This window comes from Astatotilapia calliptera, chromosome 16 (genome assembly GCF_964374335.1).
Source record: "Astatotilapia calliptera chromosome 16, fAstCal68.1, whole genome shotgun sequence".
Lineage (NCBI taxonomy): Eukaryota > Metazoa > Chordata > Actinopteri > Cichliformes > Cichlidae > Astatotilapia > Astatotilapia calliptera.
Genome location: NC_137437.1, coordinates 22036383 through 22058657, shown reverse-complemented (window position 1 = coordinate 22058657; position 22275 = coordinate 22036383). Strand labels below are relative to the sequence as shown.

Here is a 22275-nt window from a genome sequence, read left to right as displayed (position 1 = left end):
CGTCACCATTATTTTGTCAAAAGCAAAACAAAACAAGTTTTTGAAGACGGAGCCTTTGCAATTGTTTTGTTATGTAAACATGAACAATTCACTGTCTGTCTGTCCTCTTAAAGAGGTTTAAATGAATTTCCTAGTAAATTTAACATCCTAGTCCCTCCAGATATACACATATAAAATTGTATTGTATTTAATTTTTTTAATAAGTGGTTTCGTTTCATAAGTATTTGTACTGTTAACTTCAGAACTTTCTGTGTGATACCTATTACACTTGTTTATCACAGGGTTCACTGATCCATGGCTTTTTCAAAATATAACACACACACACACACACACACACACACACACACACACACACACACACACACACACACACACACACACACACACACACACACTATATGGTTCCACTCTTCTTGCAATTTGAACACCCTGAGCTGGTATAAGAAAACAATGCACTGCATCAAAATGGGTATGAATATAGGATGCCTCCAATGTAAGCAAAGAAGAGATATGAGGGCCTCATTTAGGCAAAGAGTGGTTGTTGTTCGGGGGGAAAACAAGGTTTCAACTCCATTGCTTGTAGGCGCATGTGGCAAAAACACAGACAGCTGGAGCGTGAGTTTTGCTCCTCGTCTGGAGCCGGTGGCTTCCCGTAGGGTGGCTCAGCACTCTGCAGGAGACTGCGGGGACCCATCTGCCATGGCAAGGCCTGCTCACAGACAGTCACATCCAAGCTTCTAGAGCGCCCCAGTGCACCCACTCACCCCGCCCAGGCCATGCATGTTGTCAGAAATACCATGTGACAGAGTTAATATCTTTCCTACCAGGTCCTCACCTTCTGGGCTCAAAGCATAGCAATTCATAAATATTGGTAGACCATCTCAACAAGAAGCCTATTGTCTTCCTCTTATATTAGTGTCAGAAAGTCAGAGCTTCAGTTTAGCCTGGATATTTAATATAATAAAAAAACTGAACTGTCTTATAGTTACCTTAAGGTAAAAATACAGGATATATTTCATATTACACCACATCTTGGAGGCCTAAATGATCACTTCTGATGCATGACTTTTTTATATATATATATATAGTCGAAGACATAATATTTTGAGCCAGCTGCATGAGATAATAATGTCTCATTAATTCAGTGAGTGGCTATCTGAAAGACTGATTAATGTGGAAGGAAGGAGATGTGCATGGTCACATTACTTGAGTGTGTTTTCTGGGAGAAAACTGACAGCAAAGTGACCTTTATCAGCTGCTGTGTTGACGGGGGAACTAAACAGATGTTCGTTTTCTTGCATTTTGTGCATGCGTGTTTTTTTAACTTTATATGGCTGCTGAAAAATGTCAATCCACCAATAATTTATAAATGACTATAAAGATAATTTTAGGATATTTATGCATATGCTTCTTTTGGCATGTATATTTTTTTGTTTGCCAATTTGAGCTAGATTTTCTTTTCTTTTTTCCAAGCTGTCTGAGAAAAGGTAACTCGTTAACGCATATATATTTTCCAAATTCTAATAAGGCCAGTTTCCTTATAAAACCTCAATTGGAAGTGAGAGACTAAGTGAGAGACGCTTTGGATTTCAGCCCTCTGAAGCTGCAGCCAAGCTCCAATAACAACCATCATATTAAAATTTATTGTTTGACTGTTTTAAAAAAAATATTGTGCTGGCAAACCGCACAAATTACGTATTTTACATAATTAACTAATGCAAGGTTACCAACCAGTAAACTCAATTAAGATTTGTATTCAAGATTCACCATATAAAAAAAAAAAAATTAAAAAAAAAAATTATCAGGTCTCCTTGGAAATAATGAGGCAGAGTAAAAGTAGATTTCTTTTTTAATCCAAAAAAGTCAAAGAAATTAACAGAATAAAATTTGGGCAACAATCTACTAGGGTGGAAAAACAAAAGGAAGTTTGGGGCTTAACAAACACAATAAAACAGCACAATAAAACAGAAATAAAGAGGAGAGATCCCTTAAACTGTACAAACAAGTTAAGTCTGGCAATTGTGGCACAAGTTAAAAAAAACAACATGTAACTCATATAGCTCTAGAAAATCTCTTATTACCTAAAGCCGTCTGTACAAAAATCTTCATAAATTAGAACTTTTTTATATAACTTAATGTCTGTTCACTACGGTGGTTGCTTATACGAGCAATTTTTTATTGATGCACCTCTTCGACTCTTGACCCAGATACTATGGCACTTGGTTCAGACACCGCTAGCAGCATTAACCTCACAGGACAGTATTACTCGTCAGTCTCAGGCATTACACAAGAATCTCAAGTAGAATTGGCCCTTTGTATCTGTTGCACAACCTAGCTAACTACAGAGGAAATGCTGCTCTTTGTAGATTCAACACAAAGTTTGTATAAACGAGCACAGATTGAGTGAACACCACAAAAGCTATGCTGTCAGTGATAATCTGAAAAGCCTTTACATTTGCCTGTGGAATCTGCTGCCAAAAAGGCTATGAAACTGAGTGAGTGAACGCAAGTAGAGCTGTCCCCAATAGTGATTGTTATCCCATCATAATAAGATAAAAAAAAAGAAAAAAAAAAAAAAAAAAAAAAGGAAACAGGTTTGAGGAAAATCAAAAAGTATTTAAAAAAAAAACAAAAAAAAAACAAACAAACAAAAAAAAAACCCTAAAGGGAAACAGCTGTTTCCTTTCAGGCTGACAGGCTCCTGAGTGTGGGATTTGGTCTGGAAGGACGGGCTGGACCTGCTAACCCGGCCTAATACAGAGGAGAAAGAAAACTGAGGTAGATAACTGCTCTGACTGACAACCAGGTCGAATCACAGGCTTACTAGAGGACACCTTAGTTAAAATGGTTCAACTATTTAACAAATTGCCACTTATTTTTAAAGCACTATTTCATATCAGATTGCTTCCGTAGCACTCCATCAGTTTTTTTTCCTTTTAAATGAATCTTTACTATAGTGTTGCACCATCCCATTTTTCCTGTTACCATGAAAGTCATCTGTGGCACTTGCTGGAGCCTTCCTTCATACTTGTGTGTGTACTGAACTAAATGTAAATGTACAAAAAAAAAAAAGAAAAAAAGGCACACTGTCCAATCTACACTCTTTTTTTGCATGGTCACCTTTGTTAAAGAGACAAATGATGGCATTTCCTCACAAGCTTTGGTGACGTAAACTACAACTGAAAGTGCCAAGTCTGATTGTTTCCTATCAAAGAGTGAGGCGCAATAAAATACACATATTCATCAAATTTTTACCCTTCAACTCTTGCAACATTTGGCCAAGTTCTATTTTAAGGCTTTGATTAATTAATTTTCCACAATCATACGTCCATGTTTCCCGTTTTTGCAAAGTGAAAAATACCTACCTCATCAAAACGACAATTAGTAATACCACCTTTAAAAAGAGAAAGCACAGCCAACAAAACAAAATTACACCCACCCCACCAAGCTTAATTTTAGCTATTCTAAAAAACACATTTCAACATCCACACGAATGCACAGCCTTCTTTCTAAATAAATATTCCATCCAATAAAATCATCTTTGGAAAATTTCTTTTGCTGCTCTAGTAGGTTTTGGAGGAAGGGAGCAAAAACACATGTTCCATTAAAAAAAACAAACAAAAAAACAGAAAAGGAAAAAAAGACCGCCTGCAGGTGAGAGCTCTTATCAAATTTTTTTGGCTTATTGCTGCTTTGTGGTGGTCTGTTCAAGAAATGTATCAAAACTATTAAGGCAGATTTTCAGACAGCAAGACTGAGTTCTAAGAAAAAAAGAAATCACTTTACAAGAAAAAAAACAACAACACTAAACACATCACCATATCAACACTCACACAGCAAGCACAAAAAGGTTATTTTCAAATATTTGGCAAAAAAAAAAAAAAAAAATCCTCAGGAAAAAAGTGAACAGAAAACATCTTTGCACAACTGGACACGTGATTCTTTCTTGTGTCCTGTGCGACCCCTAGTAAAAAATAAACGTTCTAGTATGAAAATAAAACTTCTTTAAATAAACTTTGAATCCTTTGATGAACTTAGGTGTACGCTCTGAAAACGATACCCGAAATAGTATCACTTTAAACATTTGAGCAAAACAGTGAAAGATCCTTAGCGTCCGCTGCGTTTGTAGACATTGTTGTGTGGGCTGTTGTCCAAAGGTTACCTCAGCACTACTTGGTTTGTTGATAGGAATAGGGGGAATGATTGCCGGATGAGTCCACATGTGACTGTCCACTGTTTTCCTGAAAGAAAGAGTAATAACTCAGTTTTTTTTGGGGGGGGGGGGGGGGGGGGGGGGCAAAATATTTTGCTAAAAGTGAGGCTGCAATTTTGTTGCTGCACATACTTCCACAGGAACAGTGGCTGTCGGCAGATGTGGATACTGTGGGATATATGCTCCTTGCATAGCTGTATTGGGAGCCATAAACTGCAAGAAAATGGAAAATGAGATTATTCACAAACCAAAATAAGCATATCTTAATAAATTTTTTTTCCTCTAAGACAAAAGTATAATGAGTCAAACAATCTTTCAGTTAATCTCATGCAGGTTTCTCTCACCGTTCCTGCACTACCCAAGGAGAGGTGACCCATCTGCTGAGTGAGAGGCGCCATCATAGAAGCAGGCTGCAGTGACAGAGATGGGTCAATAGAGGGCGATATCACTGTACCCTGCAGAAGTAGCAGAAGGTGAAATTTACAAGTCGAGCAAGTTGGCTATAAACATCTCGACTGGCCTGACGCATCAGACACTGTTTGTATATTGTTGCCAACTCATTTCAAACTAAGACCATCATATTTTAAATCTGTTAGAAATCATTTAGCATATGTCATTAAATACACAGCTTCATACAGTCCATTGAAAACAGTCATTTAGACACCCATAGACAAACACCTTGCTCAGTCCTCAAAAATAAATAAATAAATAAATAAATCAGCGTCATCTGTGTGTAACTACTACTTTATGTGTCCGTCTGTTTACAGTAAACCAAAGACATATTTGGTGACTAACAGATTATGATTAAAAGAGAAACAGCAGAACAAAATATGGAGAACTCCAGTTCTTACTGGGTGCTGCATGATGTAAGGTTGATGAGGCATCCAGGATGGGTTCTGCATCTGGAACATCAACAAACACACTCTGTAAACAGTCTGACTCAGAGCAAATGCTATTTCCAGAGATCACGTCCTACTGCGATGGCACATAAACAAGCATAAAAGGCTATACCGGCATTTGTCACATACTTGACCTACATCTCCAAACCCCCCCCCCCCCCCCCCCCAAAAACTATTTTAAATCTCAAAGACACATGTTTTACAAATATTTTTGAAACTAAATCACATATTTCTATTACAATGTTCATGTATTTTACATACATATGTTTTAAAGTGCATATTTATCAATAGAAAAAGTATTCAAACCTGATATGTGGAAAGCGTAGACATGTAGGGAGACATGGAAGTTTGAGTAATCATCCTGTTTGACATACTGTATGGTGCTGGAAAAAATCTGTCAAAGTGTATTGAGAATATTATATTATATGACGTAAATATATTGAAACAACAACAGTGCATTATACATGTTAATCTAGTTTACCCATTTTGCATAGCAGCTGAACTGGGATCATATGTGAGTGTCATTCCAGCCTGAGGAAAAAGAAGACAGGACTTTAGCAACTTAGATGAAGTCTGCAACTTTAAATAACATAAAACCATCAGCTGTGGCGTGACACTGGGTCTATATACACACACACTTCTGTTTGTTGGGAACAGAAGATGTTCATCTTTTTTTTTTTTTTTTTTAATAAACACTGTTTGTACTGACTGACCAAACACAGTCAGCTGATGGTGGTTTGTTTTGTTTTGTTTTCTCAAAGTGTAAAGCACTAGACCTAGCCAGAAATTATTACCACGCACTAGAAATGCAGTGCCTTGAACAGCACATGCTGTGGACTAATAATGTCACAGCGTTTATAGCTATAACTTGTGCTCCGTGAAGTGGGGCGCACATTGTATGAGGTATCAAGGAATCAATTGACACTTCTATCCCAGGATTTAAGAACCTGTGATGATGAGTGTGCTCCAGCCTTCACAAACCAGATGTTAGATGGCTTCTTTTTGCAGATGAAACCGCTTTGCCATTAAGAAACAGACCAACAGTGGTGTTGTACTTTGTTCCTCTTTTTTGGGAACAGAAGTTGCAGTCATTACTTATAATTCCCTTTTAGTTCATTCATTTGGTATAGCACACACTGTATGACAATTACATTCATGCCCTGTAGAACAGGAACTAAAACTAGAGTCGGACCTTTAGCCCAAGTTAATGTTGAGCCTAGGAACGAAGACAGGATAATCTGCTGACAGGAGTGTTACACCCATACGATAAAACAAATGAGTTCAGTGGTGATCAGCGACACGGAAATTGCTCTTTAAAAAGAGCTTATTGATATAGCGCTGACTGAATGCAGACTGTACAGTCTATGTACAATGAGTAGTACCCACAGTAGAGACAGCAGAAATCTGTGCAATCTTTCTTGCTCTGCAGCTTAAATACCATGGAGTTGCAAGAAATGGATCATCCTAACCAGCTGTAGCATTTTGAGTCAGTCAGTGCTTGTTCCAACAGTTAATGAGAAAAGCCTGGCTGGTAAACCCCCCCCAAAACAAAACAAACAAACAAACAAAAACACCCCAGTTTTCGCAGAACCAGAAAGCTTTTCTGCAACGTCACCAAGAAGCCCTGAGCTTGAATGACAGAACTAGCTCGTACATTTGCATTTCTCTGGCACTTACCCAAGGAATCCGATTATCTTCACAGTGTAATATATAAATACATTCATCTTGAAGGGGTGCTAATGCTCAATTGACACATTTTGTGACTGTGCAAAGGGTGAATGACAGAGCAAACAAGTTCACCATGTTTGAGTATGCAGTGTGGTCATGTGTATTATTAGTCTCTGTGAAACTGATTGAGGAAATCCATCTCCTAGCCTACTATATACATTTTTAACTTCTGACATTTTTAATGCTTGCAGTTCTAAAATAAGACACAAGGAGTGTTTATTACACTGCTGCAGGTTTCTCTGAAAGGACTGTGTGATAATAGTCACAAAGCAAGGTGGTTTGATGATGATCTATGAAGGTACTTCAGCTACTAGTTCACCTTGTGTACTGACCAAGGGTACTACTTTTTAGCTTTCCTCCATATAATAGTGCCATTGAGATTAGACTCCACAGATATTTGTCCTCTACCAGCTCTGCCTAAAGCATCACCTGAAGCACTGTCAGTGAACTGAGAGAACTATGACATAGGTGGACACTGAATATGAGCAGACAATTTTACAGGCATTAATGATTTGGAGGGGAATAAAAAAACCTCGGCTGGCAGTGATGAGGGCTACTAACAGGCTTAAAACAAACAAACAAAAAAGTCAGTCAGTACATGCAAAAGAAGTGGCTCCACAGTGTAGTGATTTACACATTTCCCTAACAAGCAAATCCCAAGTTTGATCCTGGGAGGAGACAGAATTCCCTTTAGGGTTGCGTCAGGAAGGGCATCCGACATTTAAAAAAAAAGTCTGCCAAATGAAACATGCGGAGCTCCCCGCTGTGATGACCCCTCGTGAATAATGGAGCAGCCAAACGTTTCTTTTCTGAATAAGCTGAACACAACATTGTGAAATGTGACAGCTTTTACTGCATGCCTTTATCTTACTCAGTGCCATCTCCATAATTAAACCCAGGACTTCCCAAACCTAGTGATCAGTGAACTGATGGGCACAGCATCACAAAAGCTTACAGACCTGTAAGCTGCATAAAAAAAACAACAAACAAACCCAAAAAACAAAATGTAATCTCAAGCAAGTGAGCAGCTAAAGCAAGGAAGAAAACATCAAGGCACCATTAAGGCAGAAATATTGAATAATGTGTTGTTTAGATGTATTTTTATAGTGTATCACAGATTTTGTCTTATTCTTTGAGCTGCCCCTCTAGCTGGTATACTATCCAAATTTCATGGTAGCAAAAGAAAAAGAATGTAACATTTAAACTGGCGAGTAGGTTTATCTGCAAATCTTATGACGTTAATGAATACAAGACTTTAGTGTTTTAAATGTGTCATATAATTATACAAAGACCCATAGAACAATAGGCCTCAGTCTTTCCACTGAGAATCTGATTTCTTACATAGATACCCAAGATTGACTCTTAAGAGACCCTCTAAGGAATCTGCACCAAAATCCACGGGATTTTCTAGGAATAGTGGCGCTATTTTCTGGAGCAGATGAGTTTTCAAGTTAAATTGTTATGGCAAAACATATGGCAAAAACCAAACTATTGTCATGAAACAAAAACAAGCTACCAAGTAAATCTGAAGTTACCATTGCTGAGCTTCAAATCCTGCTTCATAGCACAGGCCTCAGATTTTTGCCCTTTATTATTATTCCTATCTGCCCGTGGATTAGTAGCTGAGACTCATTCCATCAACTTACCAGTCTAGAGTCACCATCCCTTCCCCAGTATCGACCATTCTGGCCAAATTTATTCTGGCTTTGTCTCTTTTTCTGTCCACCATCAGCAAACTTGCAGAGCAAAGGTTCAGTTGGCGCTAAAATGAAAAAAAAGAAAGAGGCATGGCAAGAGAATGAAATATGAGATTTGTGTTTAACAAACACTATTGCACAGATTCATTGTTCGCCATTATTTTCTGTGTAGTCAGTCACTCTCTGAAGCCTAGGAGTACACATTTACTAGCCAGCCTGGGAACACAGACATCTAATTTGGCAGCTGTGGAGCTTTAATCCCCTCCCCTTCCTGACCAAGGCACGGCCAGCAGAGACTACTTCAGTCTAATAATCCAATTAAAACGCTTAGAGAGGGAGTGAAAGCCACACAGAGCAGCTCTTTCGTTTTCTTTGTCTATGCTCTGCCTCTTCGGGCTGAGTGTATATGAGCTCTTTACCAGCAGACTCACTGACTCCTGTTGGAAGAATGAACCACTGAGCCAGTCACTTCATCTGGCCCATACAACTCCACCCAATCTTATGCAGACTAGCCCTAATAGACTTTATTTTCTATCACATCTTTTTGTTAATGACATAGGTGTTAAACCTTAAATGCAGTATTTTGTACAATACACACCACCAAATATAGTATAGGTATAGTGTATGTTCTTACCTGCTACACCTGGAGGTGTCTTAATGAACTTTCCATTGAAGTGTGAAATGACTGCATCACATTTTTCCGTTGACTCCATCCTGAAGCCCAAAAACAGAGTGAAAAACAACAGAAGTGACATTTGCAGCAACAAGGCGTCAGGTGCTTTCCTAAAATGACTTCTTTATCAGTTAGTGGAAGCGGTGGTTTGTCATAAGTGATTTTTATCTACAAGTTCATAGCGTGCATCTTTTGTAGAATCAACTTGAATGGTTTTGGACATGCACAAAAAGATTCCCGTGATGCAATATGATAATTTCTGTTTTGCCAGTCTTGACCATGGCTTTGACTGTCAGGTATTTTAGTTAAATGTCAGGTTATGCGAGTACGACTGGCGGAAGCTATTATTATCACTGCAATTAAATAAACCAGTCATTGTGAAACTATTTTTAAAGGCGTTTCCATTTGTCCATACATGAACAGTTTCTTTGTTAATTGACAACAGCCCCAGTGTATGTGTTTTTAGGTATTATTTTTAAGAAGTGAAACAAATTCTGAAAAGGGCATTGAGATTTTTACAACAAGAATGTTTTTTTTTTTTTGTTTTTTTTGTTTTTTTTGTTTTTTAGTGATATAAAGATTTATTTCTACTTTATGACTGGTAAAAATAGAGTAGAACATAGCAAATGTGATTAAAACTGTGGCATTGTTAATAATAAGTTAATATCAGACTTCCTGTTGATTTTCTTGCCAGTCTGGAAAGGCCCATGCCACATGTTTCTATTCCTGGCCTTGACGACACTTGTGTTTTAGTGGCGAAAAGTAGTCTCTTCCCATTTACAGTTGTAAAGATACCTCTTTTGGCCAGGAAGCAATCCAACAATTTTTCAACAAAAAATATACAATGCTAGGTAGAGGCCAGAGAAGTTTTTCAGTTATTTCACATGCTTATTTGGTTTAGTCATACCAGTGCGGTAGGGACGGGGGGGGGGGGGGGGAAACAACAACAACAACAACAACAACAACCTCTCAATACCATTTCAAGTTCTATTTCTGACAATAAATTACAAAAGAATCCAACCTTGCAAAGCCCACTCCTCTGCTGACTCCACTGGAGTCCCTCAGGATGCGAGTTGATATGACCTGGCCAAAATGCTTTAACATGTTCTCCAGTTCCTGCTCATCCACAGACACAGGCAAGTTGGAGATGTACAAGTTTGTTGGGTCTTGTTCTTGTTGCTAAGAAGACGAAGAAGAAGAAGACGAAGAAGACGAAGAAGAAGAAAAAAGGAACAAAGCGCACATATATCAAAACATTGTAATTGCAATACCAGAAATGCCATAAACACACCTGGAAAAATATTCCTTTGTAATATCACATCCACACTGACTTTTTAGTAATGTGTAGACGGAAGAGGAAAGGAGCCACTTCCTTAGGAATTCAATATTATTTATCCTCAGTAATGGGGGAGTTTTCAGTAATAAGGGGTTGGCTAAGAGCACTGATAAGATGATATTTGCATGCGGCTCATGGTGGCTTAAGGCTCGCAGCTGGCTTCTTGATGTATTTTAAGAGCATCAGCAGAAATGCAAGAGATAGCTATGAATCCCTGGGGAGAGGCCTCTCACTATAGGCATCTGTGTTGTGTTTTTCATAAACAGCAACAATAACAGAAAATGGAATGACAACAAATTAGCTGCAGCTTAGGCAACACCAAACAATAGCAATGTGTTCAAACATAGGATTTAACCCTCAAAACTGAATGGTTGCTGGTGCCAGATGGGCTGGTCTGAGTATTTCAGAAACTGTTGTGTGGGAAAATCCCAGCAGATCAGCAATCTTTAGGGTTTACAGAGAATAGTTTGAAAAGGAGAAAATATCCAACATACTGTTGATGCTAGAAGTCAGAGGAAAACGGTCAAATTGCTTTAAACTGACAGCAAGACCAATTACAATCAACATATGCAGAAGAGCATCTCTAAACACACATCAGCAGCAGAAGCAAACAGCGGGTTGTACTCCTTTCAGCTAAGAACAGGAAGTGAAGCTAAAGTTCACACAGGCTCTGCTGAAACTGTTAGATCTTTGCCAGCAGAGTGGACACCCATAAATCAATAAATAAATAAGTGAGCTTCTTTTTATGGTTGTTAGACATGACTTAATTGTAAATATTCACGGGGAATTTTGACCCAGTACTTACCGTTACTTGTGACTTATGTAAACAGAAGTTAGATTGAGGTGAATGACCTCATTTTAAAGATCCAGTAAGTCGACTTCAATAGCTTATTTCTATCTGGATTCAGTTTTGCCTTAATGATCCAAATCGAAGTAACAATGACAATGGTACGCATATAACGACGTATCTAAAACCTTAAGAAACATTTATTTTTAATGTTTGTATTTAAAAAAAAAAAAAAAAAAAAAAAAAAAAAAAAAAAAAGCATAGTGGTTGGAGCAAGATCCCATTGGACCGCAGACACGGAAATGACACAGGACACTTGCTCCTTGCTCAGTGTTGTGTGGGAAGGTGAACTATTTTTTCCCAGACAATCCACTGTTACCAAACCAACTCTCAATTATTCATTTCCTTTTTTGAAAGATATAAAGCCACAAGTTAAATAACATGACTTCAGAGGCCACCATCGAACCATCTGTTATTTTAATATTCCTGTATATTCATTTAACAATATTCAAAACTCTAACTTGAACTGCTGTATAAATATACGATTATATTGGGAGATTTAATGAAAAGTCTTTGAAGTGGGTAGAATATCATCAGCCTGGGCAGACATACCGTAGGAGCACATCAACATGGATATACACGAAGTGATGAAAAATAATCGAGCTGTGTCACCATCACCAATTTTACTCGCAGTACTACTTTTTTTAGACAATAGCAATTTCAAATAAAACATTAAATATTAAAATATTGTTTAGAGCTGTAATATAATCTGCTTTGTTTTGCTCAAATGTAACATGAATTTATGGTCTGTTCTCTAAACTTCCACAACCTTCAGTTCCTTTTTAAGTGTTTCATTCAAGTTAACAGACAGAGCTGCTTCTGCTTCATGTATTATTGAGTGGGGCCTTTTCTAATAAACTAATCTAACATCATTTATAAAAGCTGAAAATAATGTTTGTTACAAAAAGACCACCAAAGAATTTTATTTTAGTATTTGGTATGACCTCCTAGTGGTTTTAATGATAACATGTACGTGATCTGATATGTACTCTACAAAGCCTGATGATCCAAGTCATCCCACTACAGTTTGAAAAAACGTCCTATGATACGAGGAATGTATTCGATTTCTCTCATTAATTAAGTGTCCCCATAAATATTCAGACGGGTTAAGGTCATGTAATTGTGGAGTGAAGTCCTCCGTGGTCTTCTTTGGTGTTAAAATGGTTCTTGCAAAGTGTTGACTATATTTTGGAACATTGTCCTGCTGTAGTATAACTTCTTGAATACTGCCAAAACAATGTGTCACAAAGTATTTGATACACAGTAGTACCCTTGACTCCTTATATTTACATGAGAATTTGGCTTCTCCTCTTTTTAAATGCAGTTTAGAGATCACTACTCACATTCTGAGAGCCTTCTGTTGATTTTTGACTTTTTATATTGCTAATCATGCATCTGTGAAAAAAGCTTTATGTATCGATTTCGTAATGATATAGTAACTTCTGGTCTGCGTCACTGCGATTTTAGTATAACTGATACTGTTTCTCCAAAGTGCACTGGAGTTTCATGCACCTTTAAAACTTTCAGTCAAGCCCTGAGAATTTGACACAGAACAATTTGAGTCACTTTGTCCTGATGTCATGTTTCCCATCATCACGGCGCTACTTAACGCGCAACGCAGTTCACAGCCATATTTATAGGAGCTGAGCAACAACTGCAACTTGATCTACTTGAACAAGCTTCTGATGAGTAGATCCAATCCAGCTGAGCATCAACTGATTGCCAGCTTCAACAGAAGAAAAACAAGTCAAGGAAATACTGACCAATCCCAGCAAACATGTCACAATGTTGTTGTTTCTTTAAATGTTTAAAATCCTCAAACTTTCAGATTATTTTTAAAGCTCAGATACAAATTAGTCTTTTGGAATGCTCTCAAAAGCAGAAATGTACTAAAAAAATGATAACAAATGTTTTCTAGTTTTGTACAAATGAGAACCAAAATGGAAACTGATAGAACACAAGTGAAGAAGACTATTAATGACAGCAAAAACGACACCAGGGAGAAAGCTGCAGGAAGAGGTTGGAGATTCAGCAAATGTCTTGGTAGAGTCCTTTTGACAGCAGTCAAGTAAAAGTACTTACTTTCTTTTGACAAGACATGAACTATGACCTCCAAGATCACTGAACATCAACTCCTAAATCACGTTTAAAGCACACACACACACCAGAAATACCTGTTACACATTAACCTACCATTTTGTTCATTAATAATTACTGCAAATGGAACAACTGCAATCCAGCAGAGTACATATTCATTAAAACTCATTTTACATTGAGGGCCACATACAGCCCACTTTGATCTTGGCCAGACAAGTGAAACTTCCCTTTCTGGCAGCGTAAAGACATTTACCTGCACATTTAACCCCGGAGATATGACAATAAAAGCTAGTGTTTCTACATGATAAATGTATAAAATTACAGGAAAAAGTTCTGGTAGCTCACTGCACATTGTGTCCCATATTCCTGTTTTTCCTGTTCCTGTCCAGTAGCCCAGATTGGAGAATTGGCGGCCAATTCTGGCCCTTGGCCCTTATGTTTGACAACCCTGCTACAAGTAATTGTATAATTCACATGCAGCAACCTAGAGGCTGCCACAAACTGGTGCATGGGTTACTTTTGTCACACATACAGTAATTACACAAATAGAGACTGTTCTCAGCACACACTTCCTGTATGATTCAATTCAGTGATCAGAGCCAATGAGCATACTGGTTGTGGAACGTATATCATGCAATCCTGCTATGTAATACCTTAAGGATTAGTTTTAAGTTGATCAAGTAGCCAGAAGGAGGACAAAGAGTGAAGCTGAGTGATTTGTATTGATGTGATATCAGGATTAGTCTGCAATGAAGCCTTACCTTTGCCATCTGAGCCTGGACACCGCTTGTCTTCAAGGTAGCCACAGCTTTCTGAGCTGCAGCGGGGCTATCAAAGTCAACAAAGCCATATCCTGAGGGGATAAAACACATAATTAGGATGACATTCTAGACCACAGACATTACATGAGGAGAAGACATGGCTCTCAACAAATTCTGAATAACTCTACAGGGGACCCTCTGAGCCACTCAGCAGTCAAACTGAGAAACATGTTGTTGACAGTTTAAACTGTGTGACATACAAAAAGTGTTTGAGCATGAACCAGCTTTTTAAGGTCATGCCACAGCATCTCGGTTGGATTCAGGTCAGGACTTTGACTAGGCCACTTAAGCCATTCAGAGGTGGATTTGCTGGTGTGTTCTGGATCATTGTCCTGCTGCAGAACCCAAATGTGCTTCAGTGTGAGATCACGAGCAGAATTCATGGTTAAATTTACCACAGCAAGTCTTCCAGGTCCTGTGGCAGCAAAACAGCCCCAAACCATCACATTACCACCACCATGTTTCACTGTTGGAATGATATTCCCTTTCTGAAATGCTGTGTTAGCCTTCTGACCCTGCCAAAAAGTTCAGCTTGTCTCGTCAGTCCACAGAGCATTTCCCCAAACGTCTTCAGGATCATCAGGATGTTTTTTGGCAAATGTGAGACGATTTTCTACATGAACTCTGCTATCCATGCCATTTTTGCCCAGTCTGTTTCTTATTGTTGAATCTTGAACTCTGACCTTAACAGAGATGTGAAGCCTGAGGTTCTTTAATGCTGTTCTGGGTTCTTTTGTGAACTCTTGGATAAGTCACTGATGTGCTCTTGGAGCAATTTCGGTCAGCTGGTCACCCGTGGGAAGGTTTACAGTGCTCCAAGTTTTCTCCAGATGTGTATAGTAGCTTTCACCGTGGTTCAATTGAGTCCCAAAGCCTTAGAATTTGCTTTGTAACCCTTCCCAGGCAGAGAGATGACAGTGACTTTCTTAAGTGTTTCTTTAGATCGTGTTATGATGTGTTGCTTTTTGAGATCTTTAAACCTCCTTCACTGTCAGACAGGTTTTATTAAAGTGATTTATTGCTTCAAGTGGCTGCCAAAAGTTTTTTTTAATAGTTTGTGCTGGATTTGACTTTTATGCCCCAGTAACCACTGAAATTAAACCTACAGCCTTCTCCTCATTCATTTAGAAGGGGTCATCACAATAACTGCCCAAATAACTACTCAGAGGCATTTCAAAGATCGATGTCAAGTGATGAGACTTGCTCTTACAAGGAATTTCTCTATACCAGGAACAGATAATGATAGAACCACCAATAGCTATCCTTGAGATAACTATTCATTCTATATTTTAAGATGTAACTTTAAAATGTGTATTTTTGTATATTACATGATATAGTTCTTTCTGTTTGTACATATAAATATGCTTGATTTGTGCGTGTGACAGCATGTTTTTCGAAAGTAGGGGGGGAAAAAAAGTGCTGAGGCTGCAGATACCAGTGGGTCAGTTCAGCTCTTTGTAATGGGGGTACAAACAGGGTGTATACATAGTTTATAGCTTCTACTGCTCTTGATATATAGAACACATTTAAAATGAGTCATGATGAATGTATCAGAACAGTTCCAGCTAAAAAAAAAAAAATGGGTCACACTGTTTTAAAAAAGCCAGTAAAAAAGCCAAATAAGGCAGTTTTTAAAGTGGATAAATAAGGTCATCGCAAAAGCCTGTTCTATTTAAAATTCAGTCAGAGCCTCGCAAGGTCTTTAATGGTTTCTCATTTCACTGAAGGACTTTGATTTACTGGCATCTCTATAATCCAGTAGAGAGTGACAAAGCGATCTCTTAATCCCATTACCCCTAGAGATTCAGCAAGCCGTGCTTTAGTCAGGTGAGCAATCTACTAGAACTGGAATAAGACCAACAGTGTCACTCAGCAAGAAGAGGAAGAGTTGGGCACGGCTTCCTCCTAGGCAGCGTGCATGATAGCGACAAACCAGCGACAAGAGCCGCTGCTTAAAATAACACGAGCTGAGAGGCAGCTTTAAACAGTCTGACTGTCTGTTTCCTGAAATGATCTGAAACTACATGTCTGCTTGATTTTTTTTAATGACAGAAGTCACACCCTGGATGCTGCAGTTTTTGGAGAATTTTAGGAATGTGTAGGTGCTATATATCTTGCGTGGCAGTTTCCTTTCATGCATATTGAATCTCAAGAGAGATAAAAGAGGGCAGTGCTGGTAAGACAAAAAAAAAAAGAAGATGACACACCTTTGCACTTATTTGTAGCCTTGTCCAGGATAGCTTTTGTTGATACAATTTTGCCATACCTATGGGAGGAGCAGAAAGGCGAGGTATTGTTAGCAGGTTTGCGCACCAGACAAAGCCAGTTATAAAACACTTTGACTGAGAGAAGAGGTTGAGCAACAATCCATGACATCACTGTAAAAACATGAGAAACAGGAAGTGGTTTCCATGTGGTGCTGAAAACCCCACAGTGCTGCAAACAAGTAATCTCCAATTTCAAATAGTCCCTTTACCTAAACCAGTGTTTTAAACTTTTAACAGTCTCATTGTCTCTTGCAAGAAGGAGGGTTGCTGAAGGGCAACATCCTTGCAAAGTCTATGTGTCACAGGCTGTTTCAAGATTATATTTAGGCTTAGTAGTGAACTATATACACATTAAAACCGTCTTCACAGAAGACTTTTTCACTGACAGATTTCTCTAAAGTACTGACAGACCCATGCCTCATGAAATACAAAGATTATCGCATTCAAATGATTCTTTCTTGGCATTAGCCATCTTTCCAATCCATCGCTTGAAGGTTTAAATTAGTTTAGTAAATGCAAAGTGGTTTACTTGACCATTTTGCATTGCATGTCATGCTTACAGGTCACCACAGATTCCATTCACTACATTGCTCCTGTGCTTTCCCTTTTAATCAGGATACCCTTTTAAATTTCCATGTTACTTAAGACAAAACCCTAAATTGCTCTGTCACAAATATTATGTAATAGAGATAAAAAGTGCTTTTGTAGGTACAACGTTTAGTCCTCTTCAAACTAGAAAAGGGTTAGTAATAAAATCTGTGACCAAAATGGGAATAACAAGACAAAAGGAAAATCTCCAGAATCTTTATTTAGTTTTGTTTTTTTAAATTGTACAGTATTTTCCAAATCTGAAGGGTTTATATGCCCTTGCTTCAGGACACAATGTAACCGGAAAAACAAACTGGAGGATATATAAGCTACAGATGCTAAACTGGGTGAAAGAGCATGAACTTATGACCCCTCTTTCTCCTGAACATTAATTTTAATTTACTCAACTACAGATCCTGTTACTTCTCTTACAGAACCATCAAAATGCAGAACATTTGCATGTACCTAACACGTAACCGCTTATCACAACTTTCAGATCATTCGCTGTGATCCAGTGAGGTATTCTGAATGCACAAGTCAAGTCTTGTTTGCTCCCATATTTAAAAAGGAAGTGGTAAGCAGCACGTTTGATGTGATCTCTGCGATGCACCTATATACACCACGACAAATAAAATGATTCCAACTACATCCTCACATGATTCGGAAAAACAAAAAAATCCCCAGGGTCAAAAATTTTCTTTTGGACCCGAAATTTACCTATAAGCCTCTGCATACAAATGAACCGCACATTTTTCCTTCTTATTCACTGTCATATTTTTAAGATGGGGCCTCAGAGAGAAAAGGAAATGAAATTTCTGATGCGCCATGGTCTGTCTCCTTGGTATATAAAAAGCAATCAGGATGCAAAGAGGGCTGTGAATGAGCTCAGTGCATACCTTTTCTTTTTTTTCCCCCCACACATACGATATATGAAATCTTTGACTCTGTGCCCTGCATGCTGTCAAGTTGAGTTATGTTCTATTTTTCTCTTTCCATGTACAGTCCTTGAGATAACTATTAAATCAGTATTGAAGTGTATCCTTGAATATTGCTGTTATATTGCTAAAATGACACATTTACCTCTTACGTCAACCTGTTTGCATTCTCATAAATTTACAGTATATGAACAAAAGCACTGGGCCACACCTCCTAATCTTTGAATTCAGCTGTATAAAAATAAAGCAACAAGCCACGCAGTCTACCTTTACAAGCAATTGTAAAAGAACTGGTTATCCGATACCACCCCTGCAACAGGTTTGTGAAATTTATTTCCTCCTGGATATTCTACAATTAACTGTAAGTGTAAGCACATCAACTCAGCCATGTAGTGGCAGACCACGTAAAGTTAGAGAGCCAGGTTGCTGAGTGCTGAAGTGCACAGTGTGTAAAAGTCGTCAACGCTCTGCTGACTCAGCGACGGCAGAGTTTTAAACCTTCCCTGTATAAACATCAGGACAAAAATTGTGCACTGAGGGCTTTCATGGTGCGATATTCCAGAGTGCTTTTGTCCATATAGTGTTTTTCATTAGTCACAACCAGTGCAAACTAAAATAAATCAATGAATGATCAATGGCAGATAATAAAGGACAGCGCAGGACGGTGGTACTCACGGCTGACAGAGCTTGACTAAGTCATGATCTGTAGTTGAAGGGGACAGGCCTCGGATGTAGAGGTTTGTTTTGCTGAGCTGCTCCCAGCCTGCAGTGCTACTGCTGCTGCTGTTGTTGGTGCTGCTGTTGGTGCTCGGGCTGGGTGGAGCCATGGGATGTGACAATAGAGCAGGTTGCTGTTGTACGTCAGGGAAACAATAGGTTAGACTCGTTTCAAGGGTTCATCAAAAATCAAACAGGGTTTATTATCCATTCATACATGTTGTTACAATAGACACGTACAAGGGGAAAAACAAGGATCTGTCTGAACCCTGGAAACCATCATGGAAACATGTAATGTCCAGTGTGAGAATTATTATTATTATTTTTTCCATACCACTGATTCATAGATACAGGGCAATCCTCAACATACCTCTGCAGTCAGCATAATCAGCCCACACAGCCACCTGTAGCTTTGACATCAGCATCACACTAACGTCACAATGCCTCAGGGTGTCGAATAAGCTATCTGCAGCCATCTAAGGTGTAGCTCTAAACCCTTTAACCTCAATATTCTGCTATAACATGCTTTACTTATTTAGGGACGGCTTTTCAGACTTCAATATATATGTATGACAGTCTTTTCACAAAGTGAACCAACGCTTTCAGTGTCAGCATTGTGTTTGTTAGCTACTGAGCCTCTTTATCGAAGGCGGGGAATATAAAAAAAAAGCAAAAGTAAAAGTCCTCTGGCGACTGAGCAACTTTGAGCTTTGTGTTTACAAGACACAGATGTCCCAGTCTGACAGAACTTCTCCCCTTGGGGATTTGTCTCCCTCCTCGCTATCTGACAGTGATTACCCCCGACCTCCAATCCCTCCCCCCACCCCCCTCTTTGAAGAATCACACGCTGAGAGGAAGCTGATGGCATCCCAAGCACGAAGTGGTGACAGGATTGAGCAATCCAAATCTGGACGTCAGCCTAGAGGATCTTCTCTTGTGACCAACTGGTCGCCTGCCTCACATGCCTTCACCATGAAACAAGCCTGACCTACTGTTTTCCCACTGACTCCAGGCAAAAGTCTCTATCTCCCTCACCCTTAACCACCAGTCACCCGCTTTTCGAAGCATGGTGAGATTGCTACACAATTTGAACAGAATGAGATTAATGAGAAACAACTGATAAAAGTCAAATTATTAATTGCCTAAGATGGTGTTTCTCTTGATAACAGCAAACACAGAGTTTTCACATATTGTCAGGCCAAAAGATGTAAACAATAATTACCTTACTGGGATTCTGCAAGTACCGTATCATACACGTTCAATCTTAACTAGCTACTACACCTCCTGTATCTTTTTTTTTTAATCTTCACAGTTTCATTAAAATACACTATACGTAATCCTTTTATATTCCTGTGGATGGTTATGGGAGGACTTAAGCCTGTGGGTGGCTACACCCTGAACCAGTCACCACTCCATCACAGAGCCAACAAGGCCATGCTTACGGTCAATTTAGCATCACCAATTAACCTAACAAGTATATTTTTGGACTCTGGGAGGAAGTATCGAGAGAGGCACAGGGAGCGCATTCAAACTCCACACAGTCAGCAGATACAAAGCAAGAACCCTCTTGCTTTGATACAACAGTTCAATGTGCCACCCAAAACCAAGAATAACAAATAAGACAAGTCTTATTAGGCAAGGCAAGGCAAGGCAAGTTTATTAAAGCTAAATTCTTGGTCTCTCAAAAGACAGACTCTTAAGCAGACATGAATCACATCCTGGAAAAAAAAAAAAAAAGCATAGCTGATGCTATCTCTGGGTACATCATTAACAAATATATTTGTCATATTAAGAACTTAAACAGTAGGAAAGGAGATGGAGCTTTTGGTTGTTTTTCTTCAAGTTATATCTTTAAAACTTATATCTTTAAACTTGGCAGAGTCACTGCTGAATAATAGTTTTGTTTAAAAAAAAAACAAAAAACACTCTTTTCAGCTCTAAATGCCACATAATATAAAGTGAGACATGCCCTATATGCATGCACCTCGGTGACTGTTTATAACACCAACACACAAGGCAAGGCGATCTTAAAAGAGGATTCCGGCCACAAAGACCACAGCTTCATGTTTCAAAGCCTGGGACTCAGGTGGCTGTAACCTCCCTTTTTCTGTGGGGCTGAAAGTGAATTTGGCTTTCAGACAACTAGCTGATGCAGGAGTGCGAGAGACTGAGATGGGGGAGAGGACGACATCTTATCAGCCAGCTACAGACCAGCGGAGCCCGTCATATCCTAGCCGGAAATATACACAGGGTTTCCAGTAACAGGCCTCACCCATGGAGCTCTAGCCACAGGATAACAGCATGAGCAGCGCAAAGTAAATATGCTTATTCAAACCATTGACTCAAGGGGTGTTTTCGACATCTATATGTAACTGGCACAAAGTAAATCCATCAGCGGGCAATGAAGCATCCATACTGTGTAATTATACGCTATAGAGGGGAAGATCTGTAGCCTTCAGCAAGTAAACTCAGTGAATGCATTTACTCTCGAATAGATAAAGCAGCCAGTGGCTTACTGCGCTGACAGAGAGCGCACTGAAACAGAAACCAAACAAAATAGAGACTGGTGCAAGTAAACATGCACCCTAGAAGTTGTTATGCGGGGTTTAGTTTATGTAAAGTGGTGTCGATGGCCAGTTCATGTTGTCCCTACTACAGGACCTGGACCGCAGCCCAGGAGCAGCAGGTATTCTCATTATTCATAAGTAGCCTATGTGGCGATTACATCACAAAACGTGAACGCTGCCACTTTAAATAACAAGTAAAAAAGTTTTCTCGGTTCACATTCGGTTTATGTGCGCTGTGCGATTCTGTCATACAGACTTATTCCATAAGGCTGCCGACGAGGCAACTTTACGTCGTAAGCCTGGTCTTTAGTAAATATTTGTTTATTTACCTGTTTGCGATGAGGAGTCCTTATCGGGTTTCCAGTATTGGCAAAAATCATCCTCAACTGGACAGTGGGTGTTAGTTGTTGCTAAAGCTACAGATTTCAGGTGAAATGCACCAAACTCCACGTACAAGTAGAATATATGTTGATAGATATCCTCCTTACTCCGCTAAAAGACAAGAAAACTGGTTTCTGCGCATATTCGCTGTATACATATCCTTGTTGTCGTCGACTATCCGGCAACAGAAACCTCCGCAAATTGTCCCAACTTCAGTCGCCCAGCCCCGTCTCTTTTCTACTTAGCGACTATACGGGCTTCATTGATTTGCAGTCAGCGCCGCACAGGACAGACGCCGCTACGGTGGGAGAGACCATTTATGCTTTTGGGCGTAGGGGGGTTGGCGTTCATGAAAGGTAGCCACAATTAATTCCAGCTACCACATCTTTTGTTTAATGAGTATTAAATATATGTCAAGTATTATAGCTGAACTGTTCTTCATGTGTGCGAGACTATCTGTAATTTCCTCGTTATCTAAACACATAAAACCAAGGCGCTGTTTCTCCCTC

At 39.0% G+C, this 22275-nt stretch overlaps 1 protein-coding gene across 2 annotated transcripts; it reads right to left on the bottom strand.

Annotated features, from left to right (window-relative positions):
* Positions 1-3759: 3759 nt before the first annotated feature.
* Positions 3760-22029, bottom strand: rbms1b (RNA binding motif, single stranded interacting protein 1b). 2 transcript variants are annotated; one of them, XM_026144868.2, is made up of 13 exons: positions 21715-22029; positions 18777-18952; positions 16519-16577; positions 14252-14343; positions 10232-10389; positions 9172-9251; positions 8487-8602; positions 5594-5643; positions 5419-5506; positions 5065-5115; positions 4558-4668; positions 4346-4426; positions 3760-4241 (listed from the first exon to the last, which is right to left on the bottom strand). In XM_026144868.2, the coding sequence occupies exons 1-13, from the start codon at positions 21763-21765 to the stop codon at positions 4170-4172; spliced, it is 1185 nt and encodes a 394-aa protein (XP_026000653.2). In that variant the 5' UTR covers positions 21766-22029; the 3' UTR covers positions 3760-4169. The 2 variants fall into 2 exon arrangements, with proteins under 2 accessions (XP_026000653.2, XP_080146512.1); XM_080290386.1 differs by having other exon boundaries at positions 4030-4241; positions 4558-4623.
* Positions 22030-22275: the final 246 nt, after the last annotated feature.

Coding starts and splice junctions, on each gene's coding strand:
- rbms1b (XM_026144868.2), bottom strand. CDS start 21,765: ATGATTTTTGCCAATACTGGAAACCCGATAAGGACTCCTCATCGCAAA. Junction 18,953..21,714: donor GGACTCCTCATCGCAAACAG/GTAAATAAACAA, acceptor GACGTACAACAG/CAACCTGCTCTATTGTCACA. Junction 5,507..5,593: donor TCAGCTGCTATGCAAAATGG/GTAAACTAGATT, acceptor ACACTTTGACAG/ATTTTTTCCAGCACCATACA.